This window comes from Protopterus annectens, chromosome 4.part0 (assembly GCF_019279795.1).
Source record: "Protopterus annectens isolate FY-2018-M chromosome 4.part0, PAN1.0, whole genome shotgun sequence".
Taxonomy (NCBI): Eukaryota; Metazoa; Chordata; order Ceratodontiformes; family Protopteridae; genus Protopterus; species Protopterus annectens.
This window is the reverse complement of record NC_056733.1, coordinates 689,888,046-689,903,090: the sequence shown is the minus strand read 5'-3', so window position 1 is coordinate 689,903,090 and position 15,045 is coordinate 689,888,046. Positions and strand designations below refer to the sequence as shown.

At 37.2% G+C, this 15,045-nt stretch overlaps 1 protein-coding gene across 5 annotated transcripts in view; it reads left to right on the top strand.

Moving 5' to 3' along the window:
• KDM2B (lysine demethylase 2B) overlaps positions 1 to 14,787 on the top strand; it is a 3,837,686-nt gene extending 3,822,899 nt beyond the window's left edge. For all 5 annotated transcript variants that reach the window (XM_044068658.1, XM_044068655.1, XM_044068654.1 and 2 more), the window contains one exon: positions 14,117 to 14,787. In XM_044068658.1, the coding sequence (XP_043924593.1) occupies positions 14,117 to 14,298 (182 nt within the window). In that variant the 3' untranslated portion in view covers positions 14,299 to 14,787. The remainder of the gene's footprint in view (positions 1 to 14,116) is intronic.
• Positions 14,788 to 15,045: the final 258 nt, after the last annotated feature.

The following is a 15,045-nucleotide window of genomic DNA, read 5'->3' as shown; positions in this document are numbered from 1 at the left end:
GTATGTGAAGTATAATATTTGATGTTAATGCAGTTTGATTACTTTTATATGAATGTAAATTTGCCTGTGTCACAAGAGGTAATTCAGTAACACATCCTGGGAGAATCAGAAACTGAGCTCTCCTCTGAGTCTGAATCAGAAATCTGAGGGAAGAAAACTGTATCTGTCCATGCATCTTCCTTTTCAGATTCAGAATCTTGAATCTCTACAGGAAGAGAGGAATCTCACCTCCTTTTACCATAAACTACTTTACAAGAAGGATCAATTGCCTGTATTAAACACTGAGCCAGACCCAATAAACTACTTCTATCCAAAGAAAATTGAGGAGGAGGAGTTGCATGATTAGTTTTCTGTTTCTTTTTGACAGGAAAAATGGAGAGAACCGTGTTAACTAATGGCAGCAACAGCTTCCCCAGGGACGAGCACAGCATTCTAACCAACAGGGAAACTTCCCTGATGTTCTTCGTGTTTCACTGTTGCAGTCATTACATTTGGGTAATCTGCTGGCAGGTTGCCCTCAGTCGGCCTGATTAACAAAGTCTTGGGTCCTGCGTCAGTTGCTGTCCCTTCGATGACGTCAGATCGTCAGGGGTATAAAATATGCAGCCGATGCCATTACATCAGTCTTTCTTGCCGTGCAGTGCCTGAAGCAGAAGCAGTTCGCAAGTGCCGGTCAGCCGTCTCCTGAAAATTTCGTTTTCGTGTTTCAGAACCGAAGTCTTCAACTTAAAGCTAAGTACCCCATTGGGGAAACTTTTTCTTGCTCCTTACCGATGTCAGTAAAAGTTAATTGCATTACTTGTGGAAAGCAAATACCTCATAAAGATTTTCATTCGTACTGTATTCCTTGCCTAGGCCCTGACCACGACGTACCTTGCTGTCGGTTTTGTGCTTTATTTAATCAGCGCACTATCCGTCGTTGGTACATTTTTGCCTCTAAATATTTCAGTTCCCGGTTTAATTATCCAGAAATGTCATCGATTAGCCATCCGACTACCGGGATTCTGAAAAAACGCAAAGATAAAGACCGAGACAGGCTGCCGAGGTCCAAAACTGTCATTGACGCTTCTCCTAAGCCAGTCACCAGTTTGCCGATACTCAGTGAGGCACTTTCGCAGCCCCTGATACCAGCTAATTCTGATTTGCAGGCCTCTACTGAGACCCATTCGGAGTCCGGTATGCCGCGAGATGCTTCACCTATGGAACCCGCGGATGTCTCTACCTTGGATGGTTCCGGAGCCGCTGTGCAGGCACCGGCTTCTGGGGGTCTATTCAGGCCTACAGACTTGCATATTAAATTGACACTGCCTTCATTACTACGGCCTAAATCTCATTCTGTGTCTAAAAAAACGATGCCCAGGCCACATGTTCAGGCCCTTATGCCTAAAAAACAAATGATCAAAATTGCTGAAGATCTAAGTACTCTAATCAGGGGTAGTCAACCCCCCCCCCCCCCCCAAGAGGCCTAGGCCTGAGTTTGATTATGAATCTTCTGATCAGGATATTGTTTCCTTCGGTCTCTTCTAATGACCTGGATTTGTCCATACCTACTTGTGATGATTCTGATGCAGAGGATTCCATTCCCTCTGCTTCCCCTCCTGAGGATTTTTATTGTGGGGAAACTTTACATACTTTAAGGGAGCATTTCCACTTGGAAAGTCAGGAAGTTTCTGATTCAAAAAAGAGGCTTAAGAATTTCCTTCTTTTACCTCAGCATAGGCCTTTGGCTATACCTCCTGTACTAGACATTGTTGATGATGTGTTCTCGGAATCCAGTTTGGCCCCTGATTCCCTGCTCCTAGTAAACTTGACAGATACTACAGGGTTCCTGAGTCCCACAAGTTCCTTTTCAAAAATCCTGTTGCAGATCCAGAGACCATTTCTCAAGGGCCCAAGGGCATTAAGACTTCTACTGCTAAAAATCCTACCCCTTCTGATAGAGATTCCAGGGCGCTGGATAGATGGGGTAAAAAGGTTTATACTTCTGAAACCTTGGCAATCAGAGCTTTAAACTGCCAATTTCATATGTTAAAATATCAGCAGCATATTATTGGACTGCTAAAATAGAAAATGATGATGATTCCGGATTGTGTGGAAAATAAAGATTTACAGGATTTAATGCATTCTGCTGAACAAGTTGTTAAACATACTTTGCAGTGTGGTTTTGATTCTTTAGAGGCCTCCTGCAGGGCTGCTGTTACTGGGTCTGTGCTTAGAAGGCATGCTTGGCTTAAGGAGCAATCTTTGCCTGATCATGTTAAAGCTAAATTGTTTGATGCTCCTTTAAATCAGGACTGTCTGTTTGGCAGTAAGGCTGAAGAAGTTCTAAAAAAGATGGAAGATAAAGCTAAATCTATGCAAACTGTTAAAGATTTCTTACAAGTACAACTTCCAAGATTTAGTAGGCACTGACCTGCTAAGAATTGGTCTTTTCCAGCCCCTTCTAGATACTCTCAAGCCAAACCCAGACACAGCAAAAACCCCAGGTTTTAGTCCCAGGGGACTCTTAGAACTAAGCAGTGGGGGGCCTCCACTTCCAGATCTGGAAATAACAAGACACCCCCCTATGGTAAACAGTCTCAGTGACTTCTTTTTAACAGTACCAAGCACTTACCTTTTAACTACCCCTTTGGGGGGAAAGATTGCTCTTCATGCAAAGAACTGGGAACTCATAACCCAGGACAAATGGGTTTTAAATATAGTGTCCCAGGGATACAAATTTCATTTCCACACCTTGCTAACACCAAGCGGGTGGCCAGACCTGCCAACCATTACCAGAAGAGGAAAAGGAGCAAGGTTTCTATTCCAGTCTTTTTCTGGTACCCAGAAAAGACAAATCATGGCGTCCAATCCTGGACCTGTCTCTAAACACTTTTCTGGAAATTCCAAAATTCAAGATGCTGACTCTTCACCAGTTACTTCCTATGCTAGGCAAAGATGCCTGGTTGGCAACTCTAGATTTAAAAAAAACATACCTGCACATCCTAATCAGGGAATCTTGCAGAAGATACCTATGCTTCAAAGCAGGCTACTTGCATTATCAGTTCTCTGCACTGCCCTTTGGCTTGTCTACTGCACCCAGGGTATTCACAAAGTGCCTGGCTCGAGTTATTGCATTTTGCAGGCAAAGAAATATTCAAATATAGCCATACCTGGACGATTGTCTAATTCAGGCAGACAACCAGGACATACTTTTAAATCATCTGGCATTTGTAAAAAAAGGTTCTGACTTGTCTGGGTTACACCATAAACGAAAATAAATCACAACTGGTACCCTGTCAACAGATTACATTCCTGGGTGCAAGCTTGAATAAACTGCCCAGATGGTTTTCCTCACGCCAGAGAAGCAAATTCATTTGGTAACTTACTTCAAACAAGTGGCCACAAAAACCCTGCTTATCTGCAAGACAAATACTGCAAGCCTCGGGGTTCATGGCCTCCTGCATTCTTCTAATTTCATATGCAAGACTGTATATGAAGAAACTACAGTGGTGCTTAAAAAGTCTATGGAGTCAACATCGCCACAGCCTGGAAACAATGATTCCTATCATACCTTGTCTATGCCTGGAGTTCCTTTGGTGGGCAGAGGCCTGCCACCAAAACAAGGGACTGCCATTCACACTACCCCCTGCCACCCAAACCCTAACTTCAGATGCATCAGACTATGCATGGGGGGGCTCACCTGGCAGGGAAGTGCATTCAGGGCAAATGAAACCCAAATCAAATGCACCTACATATCAATCAAAAATAAATGCTAGCTGTACAGAATGCTCTGACAGCCTTCAAGGACTACCTTCATCCAGGACAACTACTGGTAAAGATGGATAACACCACGGTTATGTGGTACATAAACAAGCAGGGGGATACACATTCCTACCCCCTCTGCAGACTAGCCATGGCATTATGGAACACAGCCTTGAGCTACCAAGTACACTTACAAGCTCAATCCCTACCAGGAAAATTGAACACACTGGCAGACTGACTAAGCAGAAAACTCATGGACCCACACGAGTGGCAGCTGGAACCACGGATTTTCAACATGTTGACAAACAAATGGGGAAGCCCAGACATGGATCTATTTGCCTCCCCCCAGAACTACCAGTTGGACAAGTTTTGCACAAGGACTCCCTACAAACAAGCATGGAAAGTGGATGCTGTCTCCTTCTGCTGGAAAAACCTATCTGTCTACGCTTTTCCCCCTCTGCCTCTGCTCTCCAAAGTTCTGCTGAAAGACAAACAGGACAAACCAAGGATGATTTTGATTGCTCCAAACTGGCCGCGCCAACACTAGTACCCACTCCTGTGCAGTGTGTCGCAAGTATCTCCATGGCATCTGCCTCAGACAGCTTCCCTACTGTGTCAGCAGGAGAACCAAATTCTGCACCCTCAGCTTCCAACATTGAACCTTGCAGTCTGCCTAATCACTTAAATTCAACCTTATCATCCCTCAGCAAGCCTGTGATGGATGTCATCTTGGAGGCTAGAAGACCTAGTACTAGAAAATCTTATACTGACAAATGGAAAAAATTCTGTGCCTGCAACCAATCTTTAGGGATGAGCACAGCAGCGGCCAATTTACCTCAGATTTTACAATACTTAGCTGAGATGCTTCACAAGGGCCTGTCGTTTTCCTCTATTATAATCCACGCCTCAGCTATTTCAGCTCACTGTAACACAGAACCACCCCTCTTCTCTCATCCTGTGCTCAAGCAGTATCTCAGAGGGGCAAAGAACTTGAGACCACCCAGGAGAGCTCTTGCCCCTGCCTAGGACCTTAACTTTGTTTTGGAGAAGCTCACTCTACCTCCTTTCGAGCCAGCTGCTACTGCAGACTTAAAATTTCTTTCTTGGAAAACAGCCTTCCTTGTAGCAATTACATCAGCTAGAAGGATATCTGAATTACAGACCCTTATGGCAGTTGAGCCTTTCATCATCTTTCATGCGGACAGGGTATCTCTCAGGACCAATACATCCTTCATGCCCAAGGTGGTTTCCAGTGTGGCTCTTAATCAGTCCATTCATTTGCCAACCTCCTTTCCCAATCCACAGAACAAAGGGGAACTTAGATTCTACTTGGACAGGACTAAATCTCTCATTGAAGCAAAAAGTCTTGAAAAATGTGGCATATGTTCAAATGGAGAGAAGACATAACTACATAAGAGATCAGCCTGCCAAACATCAGTGTGTGCTTGTGGACTAAAAAAAAACAATACCTTCATAAGAACTATCATGTATAGTAGGTGAGAGTAATAGCTTTATATTAATAGCTACTCTGTCCATATTGTCATGGAATGTAAATGACCTTATAGTTATAGACAGAATACAAAGAGTATTGAATTGTATTAAAAAGTGTGGAGTACAAAAAGTGATGTTGCAGGTGACACATGGCATAAAACTGAGTGCATGAATTTGGCAAAACAAAAAAAATTTTCAATGTGGACATCGTCAGGATATCCAGGACAAATGAAAATGTGAGTAATAACATTGATTGCTGTAGAGCTCCAATATTGATAAAAGAGGAAAAAAAGCAATAATAGTCGATTTGTAGTAGTAAAAAGTTATTTTCAGAGGAGGATTATGCCAGCATACATTTATATTCTACCTAAAACTGCTGTTGGAGTTTAAGAGAATTAAGGGAGATGTAATAAGATTTATGCAGGGATTATTATTTATGGGAGGGGACTAGAACCTGATTTGTAATAGTGAAGGTGTATCTGAGGGTCTAGAATGGAACATATGGCAAAAGAGACAGAGTACAAAGTATATATAATTTTTTAGTGAGGGGTAGGTTTAGTGCTCCCCCTGTGAATATAACAGCTACTTTATCCACATATGGTACATCCATTTGTGGTAAATGTAAAGCTTGTAAGTATGTTAACTAAAGGATTCTCTAAAATTAATAATATGTGTTTTAAAGTATGTGATGTATTTAGTTGTAATACAGAGGGCATTGTGTACGCCCTAAGATGCCATTGCAGCAAATTTTATATTGGGGAGACAAAAAAGGTCTTTTAAAAGTAGGCTGTTAGAGCATGTTAGAAATATTAATAATAGGAAAATAGAAAGGTCTATAGCCATGCAGTTTAGTATATTTCATCAAGGAGATAGTGGACTACAGGGCACTGTTTTGGAAAAATAAAAATCTCTTAAGTTTGATATGACATAAATAAAGGAACAACTGTTATTTAAAGAATCAGTTTAGATTATAGCAATAACCCACGCCTGGGTGTGGGTAATGCGGGATTTACCCATGGTTGGCGACCAAACAAAGACAACCGTGGGTAAATCCTGCATTACCCACACCCAGAAGTGGGTTATTGCTATTATACTATGACATTATTTAAGAAAAGATAATAATTACTTTTCTTAAATAATGGCATTGTATAATGCCTCTTTGCTGCCCTTCCGCAGCTGTCTGGTATCCACGGCAGTTCTGATGTACTGTGTATGCCTACGCAGTACATCAGAGCTGTGGCCAAAAGCAACAGAGAAAGCAAGATCTCCGTTGCTTTTTACTGTTCGCTATGTTAAATGGGTTTAACATAGTGAGACAACTTTAAAATAAGCAACGGAGATGTCTGTTGCTTATTTTAAAGTTGTCTCGCTATGTTAAACCCATTTAACATAGCGAATAAAAGCAACGAGATCTTGCTTTCCGTTTTTTAAACCTTTTTCGCTATGTTAAATGGGTTTAACATAGCGAGACAGCTTTAAAATAAGCAACGGAGATCTCCGTTGCTTATTTTAAAGCTGTCTCGCTATGTTAGACTCATTTAACATAGCGAGACAGGTTTAAAAAAAAGCAACAGAGAAAGCAAGATCTCCGTTGCTTTTTACACACTGTGTCGCTATGTTAAAGGAGTTTAACATAGCGAGACAGCTTTAAAAAAAGCAACGGAGATCTCCATTGCTTTTTTAAAACCTGTTTCGCTATGTTAAACTCTTTTAACATAGCGAGGCAGTGTTTTAAAAGAGACTTATAGTAATGGAAAAAGTCAGGCCGACCGGTCCTTTTTCCATTAGTATAAGTCGATTTACAACGTGCACGCTGGCCAATCAGCGTGCACGTTTTGGAGTATTAATGGGGGGGTCATGGTATAATTTAAAATTTGATACCCTGTCCCCTAGTGGGTTAAATGAGGAATGTAATTGGAGAGTCCTTATTTAAATATTTGAGTGTGAAGTATTTTATGTTTAAGGCAAGTGGTTTGTATTTTGTTTTACTCCTTCAAGGCTTTGGCTGAGACATCAGAGTTTGAATAAACCTATTTTGCATTACTGGCTGGTCGTTCTTTTATATTGCTACAGTTTTTTTCAGTGGTCTCAATACATTTATATTCTACCTAAAACTGCTATTGGATCTTAAGAGAATTAAAGGAGATGTAATAAGCTTTTAGTAGGGATTATTATTTATGGGAGGGGACTAGAACCTGATTTGTAATAGTGAAGGTGTATGTGAGGGCCTAGAATGGAGCATATGGCAAAAGAGACAGAATACATAGGATTACGCCAGATAAATTCAGTTAATTAGGTAGAATGACAAGTGTTCTTATTCTAGCAAGAACACTCATCCATCTACGTAAAACATAAACATGATGTCTTTATTCCTACCACAGGGAGGTTACCAGAGAGAGAGAGAGAGTCTCGTAGATCTGCTAGCTAAGTGATTTTTATCTGGACTAATCCTTTGTACTCTGTTTCTTATTAGTCCTGTCACCCTCTGGGTCACAGGTGGGACACCAGACTTCACTCGCGCCCTCTGGATTACATCTGTTTTCATATAATAAAGAGGGTAGATTTCTGAAAAAAAAAATAGAATATTTGGTATGAAAGATATAAATTCAGCAGTAGGAATGCATGGAGAATTTACTTATTATTCCCTAAAGTACAGTAACTTGGCTAGACTGGATAGAAATTATATTTCACATGAGCATGTGTAATTAGTTGAAAGCTTTGACACACATCCAGTAACGTATTTAGATCATGCACCAATAACAGTTAAGATAAAGATGCAGGGTAATGAATGAAAAATGAGGCACTGGCATTTTCCTACTTACATGTTGAAAAAAGATTCATTTAACAAATGCGTCGTGGAGATGATGATTCTGGAGTTTATGGGGAAGACAGAATTATCTTTAGGATGGCTAGCTAGTGAGTAGGACAGAATGAAAGTGGAGTTTGTCATGGTAGAAATAAGAGAGAAAGATGGGGAAAAGTCATAGGAATTGTTTACAAAGGTTATGGTATTGCAGAATAACAAGAATTTCACATAATAAGAAAAGGAGCTGTCTGCAGAATGCAAAAGGGAACTAAGGGAGTATGTGCATTATGTCCATGAATTTAGAAAGGTTGCTGTTAAACAACTGTTTTTGTTAACTGCAAAGCACAGAAACTTTTAGCAAAATGACTAAGGCAACATAAATTAGAAGGGGTTGCTGCCAAAGTTATGGAGCCTTACAACAAGAATAACAACCAGTGATCCCGTAGAGGTATTAGAGATATTTCAGAAATGTTACGGAGCAGAGAAATGAGTTAGCTAAGGAAAGGTTCAAAAGGAAATATTAATGGAAGAATTGATTGTGCCAAGGTTAGAGGAAGATGAGGGTCAATAATTAAAAGATAAATAGATGCTATAACTATGGTGATGTGTAATCAATCAACAGGGAAGTCTCCAGGAACAAATAGAATTCCTTTGGAATTATGGAAGCTGAAAGAGAAGAAAGTGATAAAGATCGGAGGTTTTGTTTAACAGTATATTAAAGGGGGGGGGGTAACAGCATCTTGAAAGAATCAAACCCTGTACCCTCACAACAGGAAACAGCTCATTAACTAGCCAGAACTTTTAGCCTTCTGCACTAACTGCCAGATTATGTTGCAGAATAAAAGCCGTTCTTAATAAAGGGATAATTAGTAGGGCATATAAAATATTGCATGGTATACTGCAGTGGTGCTGCTGCGGTAGCGTTGTCCTGTTTGATTCTCAGCTAGAGTGTCTTCTGTGTGGAGACATGCGTGAATGGGCGTATCTTCATTGAAGGTTGTGCGTCAGGGCTGGCAACTTGGCACATAAAAATCTACTGCCAATCACTAGCAGACCGGAGTTCCGCTGTGGCGACCCCTAACCAGGAAAAAGCCAAAAGAGACAACATAAAATATTGCATGATAACTATAAGAATCAGTCAGAGGAAGTTAGAAAAACAATCTTGGTAGCTCAACAGGTAGCACAGTCATCTTTGATGCAGATGGTTGTGGGTTCTGTTCTCACAATAGGTAGTTGGACTAATTTTCCAATGCTGACACTTCAGTGCAGCATAAGAGGGCACTGCACTCCTGAGTGTGCCATCCTTTGGATGAGATGTTAATACGAGGCCCCATCTTCCTGAGTTGGTCGTGGCTCAGATGGATGCAGAAGATCTCACTGCACTAATCAAAAAGAGTAGGGGTCCTTTATTTATATATAAAATAACTGTGATTTACAAAATAGCTACATATTTACAGATATTTACATATGTACAAATATTCAAACATAGCAACCTGTTTAAACATATTCATATTTCCTTTACAGTCATGCTAAATGTTTATCCCTGTTAGATCCCCACTTCTTTTTCCATAACCACCATCGGATTTTGTTTAATGTTGTTGTTAAAATTAATTTACCATTAAACATAATTTCATTTATTGTTTCATTCCATATAACATAAAATAACGTTTTATCTGTTTTTTTAACATATTCTTTACTTCTCTTCTTGTATCTATATTTAATCTTCTATGTTTATTTTATCCACTTCTTTTATATCTTTAAAAAAATCTTCTTTACATAGTTTTCCCATAACTTTTTTATTTTTACATTTCAAAACATGGTCCATAATTCTTTCTTCTTGACAGTGTAAACATTCTGTCACTTTTCTTTTTATATGGCATATTTCCTTTTACTGACAGTTTATCTATTACCAGTCTCTACAAAAAATCTTAAGTCTACTTTCTGATTACACCATTTTTTATTTTTAATAGCTTTAATTTTTCATCTGTTAGATTTTCCCATGGTTTTACATGATAAAGTTTTATGATTACATTCTTATACCATACTTTTCTATCTTCTCTATATCGTCAATTTTTATTTTATGCATTTTTGTGTTAACATTTTATTTCTTCATTTATACACTTCTTTTCTCTTTTACTCTTTTTTACCATACTCCCACATTTATCATACTTATATTTATACAGTTTTACTATTAATCTCTCATCTTTTTCATTTATCCACTTTAACACTTTGTACAAATTTGATGAAGCAGCATATACCTTTGGGTTCATTAACCCTAAACCTCCTTCTTCTTTATTTACATACAAACCTCCTCTTTTTACTGTGTTTAATCTAGAATCCCATATAAATTAAAAATTATCTGCAGTAATAATTCCTTTTCATATACTGCTGGTAACATAAATGCACTTGCTAAGTATGCTATTTTTCCCATCAGTACTGAATTTATCAAGTAAGCCGTTTTTCTGAATGATAATTTATATGTTCTCCAGAAGATACATTTGCTTTATTTCTTCTATTGTTTTTTCCTATTGCATTCTACTTACATCTTTATTCCTAAATTTTATAGTTATCACATAAATTTCATTAATTCATTTTAAAATGTATTCCCTATCTTCACTACATCACCTAAACCTTTATTTTTCTCTTTATCATCAAGTCATCCTTATCTTTAGAAACTGATTTGTGCAAAGTATTACCTCTTTTATCCAAATTTTTTTTTTTTGCAATTATTATAATGTCATCTGCATATGTTAACAGAACTGGAATTCTTAACCTTTCAGGTGTTATATAAGCCACCTCCTTTATTTTGTAATTTATTTCACATACTATCACATTCATAACTAATGCATAGAGTATACAACTCATTGGACATCCCTGTCTTATACCACTCTTCATATGTACCTATTGGCTTAACCAGCCATTTACAAGTACTTTTACTTTATTATTACTACACACTGACATACATAATTTATAAACTTTCTCACTTATATTATATTGTTTCATTATTAAGAGGTCATGTCCAGTTGAGTCAAATGGTTTATTAAGGTCTCCTATCATGATTTTTGCTTCTTCTTTTCTGTTCATATCATTCACAATTTCTCTAACTATCATTAATAATTCTTGACAACTCTTCCCCTTTCTGCTGTACATGCTATCTTCCGTAATATTTTCCAATTTAGTTTCCAATCTCTTGTGTATTATTTTCATAAATATCTTATAATCATAACTATTCAATACTGTTGCTTACCAGTTTTTGTCTTCTATCTTCCTTCTTCCATATGAATTTAAGTATTCCACTACATAATGCTTTATACATAAAACCCTCATTTAACCATTCATTCAAAATTAAAAAAAAATATTTTTGCCAGTCCCTTAAATTTTATACATTTCGTACCCTATTCCAGCTGGACCTGCAGACAAATCTATATTTACTTGTCCAAATACTTTACCTAGCTCATGTAAAGAAATCTCCTTACCAAATCTTTATTCTCTTTTTTGTTAACTTTTTTACTTCCATGCTTTTTTCAGTGTCCTCTTTTTTCTGTAAATATTTCTTGTGCATATTGTAGTACACTATTCATAATCTTTTCTTGAGTTCTCTTTCTCCTTTTACATTTTTTATTTCTGTCATTACACTGCCATCTTCCTTTACTAACCTCCTTAAGTAACTTGGTACTTCTTCCCTTTTTCCTTGTAAAAATATTTTTGCTGGTATTTTTTTAATTTTTTTATTTTTCTTGATTTCGAAAATACACTTATTTTTCTTTGTCAAAGTACTTTCTATCATTATGTTCTAAATCTTCTAATGCGTCAGTATGTGTTCTTTTATATCTTTCTTTCTCTACTTTTCTGACATCATATTGCCACTGTAAAAACATTTTTTATATTTTTCCTTAATTATCATCCACCATTTAGACCAATTTTTTAAATTGCTCTCACAGTAATATGATCTTTCCATAACTATTAATAATCTCTTTCCTTCTTCATTCTATGCTTTCAGAGTTATCATTTTATTCATTTGCCTATTTTTATATATTCCATGTTTTCCTTTATCTATAGCCATATTTCAAGATGATCAAAAATCCTATTTCAACTACTTCCCTTTACCTGTAACTAAACCTTCTGATACTATGTAATCTATTTCAGTTCTGTACATACCCCTTTTGGTATGGCCCATGAATTTTTGTCCCAAAGCTTTAACTTGCCACATCTTTTAACTTCTTACATTTTTCTTATATCATTTCCTTTCTTTTTATACTTGCCTCTTACATCACTATTAAAGTCCCCTGTTATTATAATATTCATTTTTCACTACATAGTCTAAAATCTGATGAAATAAGCTTTCCTTTTTTGCAGTTAGTATAAGCATATACTGTTATAATTCTATATACTGTTTCTTTCCATTTTAAATCTGAAATGGTTAATCTTCCCAGTTTTGCTGAAGTTGCATCTGATATCTTTACTGTATTTCTACAGAATATGGCTATTCCAAAATATGTCTCATTTCCCAAGTTCCAGATTATCTTTCCTCCTCATAGTCCGTTTGTAATCTTTCTTCATTTGTTAAAAATTGTGTATCTTCTAATGTAATTACATTTACATCACATGTATTACACCACTCCAAAATTCCTGTTCATCTTATTTCTTAATACTATTCACATTTACAGAAAGCACTGTAAATTTTAAGTGTTCCCTTTTCCTTATATTCATTGTTTCATAAGTTCATTGGCATATTCAAAGGGAGGAGTGTAACAGAGCCCCTGCTGAGGGCACATTCATGAACACTTTTCTGCTACAAAAATGAAGATGGAACAAGTGTACTGTCCTTGTTTGTCATATGACCGCTGATATTAGTAGTGAAAAACTTGTGGTCATTGGAATGTTTAAAGAAAGCACTGTAGGTCAGTCCAGAAGTGTAGATATGTGCCTTCAGCAAAATCCTTTGAGCATGGAACATTACTGCAGTGATGCTCACCAACTGAACGTCTACTGTTATGGTGAGTTGCTCATACCACTGTACTTTTGTTTTTAGTACAATCTGCTGTTCACTGATAGAATCCTAAAATGGAAAGTAGCCCATGTATTGTTTATCTATTTACTTGTCATTTTCTGATTGTGATCTGCTGGAGCTTTGCCCTTGAGTGTTCTAGTACAACTGTATGCAGATTTATTTAAAAGTGTGCATTTGTAGTAGGGTCATGTTCAGCAGATCTCTCTTCTGTTCTGCTGTTATAATAGTTGAACAGTACAGCTGTTTGTTGCATTCATGAGGAAGCTTATATTCCTCTCATATCTGTTGGAGTAGAAGTTCTGCATCCATCTGTTGTACTGTCATAAAGGGAACTTGTGAACAAAGAGTGTTTCCCCCAGGGAAAGGGTAGGAAGAATGTCATAGTAGTAGATTATACATGAGTTGCTTGTTAACATCAACAGTGTGGGGGCAGCTGGGAGTATTTTCCCCTCATGTACATTTGCTTATATGGGACTAGGCATAAGTTCAAATTCCTCTGTATTACTAGCAGCCATGGATGATTGAACCCTAGTGCCATAGCATTTTAGTGATATTTCACTAAAAACTTTCGGGGACAGAGCAGAGGAATAGAATGTTTTAATTCCCATGTAATGTGGGAACTGAGTAAACAACATGCTGAAAAGCAGGTTTATGTCCCTGAACCTCATAGCTTAAACACTGTTCTCCCTTACCAATTCATTTAATTAAGAGAGAGGTTTTGCGTTGTATTTGGCAAGAAACAATTGTGAACACATCCTTGTTTTCAGCTCATTACTTCAGCACTAATTAAACTAACAGTTGTTGGATCCATGGCCAGCACTGCTTTATAATATTTTTATGGATATTACTCTTTGTTGTCCCAAGTTTTGTATGTATTGACTGCCTGATGAGATCTGTGGAACATCACTGTTGTCCTTTCTTATTTTTCTTTTGAATTGAAAACTTACTATTGTTACTATACAAGATATTTTGGATATGCTTCTTACTGTGTGAAAGGAGCATATTTTCTTGGCAATCTGCATTATATAATTGTTTAATTGCATCATTTATTTTTGTATTTGTAGACTGCAATAAGATTACTGACCAGTGCCTCACCTACTTCAAACGCTGTGGAAACATCTGCAGAATAGATTTGCGCTACTGCAAGCAGGTGACCAAAGAAGGTTGTGAGCGGTTCATAGCAGAGATGTCTGTGAGTGTTCAGTTTGGACAGATAGAAGAAAAGCTTCTGCAAAAACTGAGTTAGTCCAGAACAATAATGCAAATTTGGGAAGATGAACCCGAAGATGTAAAGAAGATTTTTTTTCAGAAACTCTTATATAAGAAAGAATGCTGGGAAATGCCACTCTTGACTTCTTATATTGTATAGATAATTACATTTTTGGAAGAATTCACCAGTCGTAATCTTCAGAACAACTTGTGCTACCTGTTTGAAACCTTCCTAGTTTACTCTTCCTGCCCTGAGGTTAAAATTGCTGTAAGCTAAGGCTTACAGAATTTTACCAAAATGACAGTTGAAAGAAGAATAATGGGATTTCATATAGCTGCATCAGATAAGCACATGTGCTTGACACATCCATGTTTAATTACAATTCAGATTCTAAAGTTTCTTAATCCTAAATGCTGACTCAGAAGTGGACCATGCACTGCATTTCTGCCTTGTTATAGATATGTTTCTTTTATTATAATATGGACTTCTTGCATTATGCAAAAATATTTTTAAAAAAAATTGTTTCCAGAGTATATTATATATATATATATATATATATATATATATATATATATATATATATATATATATATATATAAAATTTACATGTATATATAATATGCAGAGGTTGAATGCTTACTAGTGTTTTGTTTTGGACTGCCGATTTTTAACTTAACTTATAATAGTGGAGAACTTAACTTATACTTCATTGTCCAAATAACCCACCTAATGTGCCTCAAATGAAGGAGAAAATTAGGTGCTATTTGTTCATATCAGAGCATG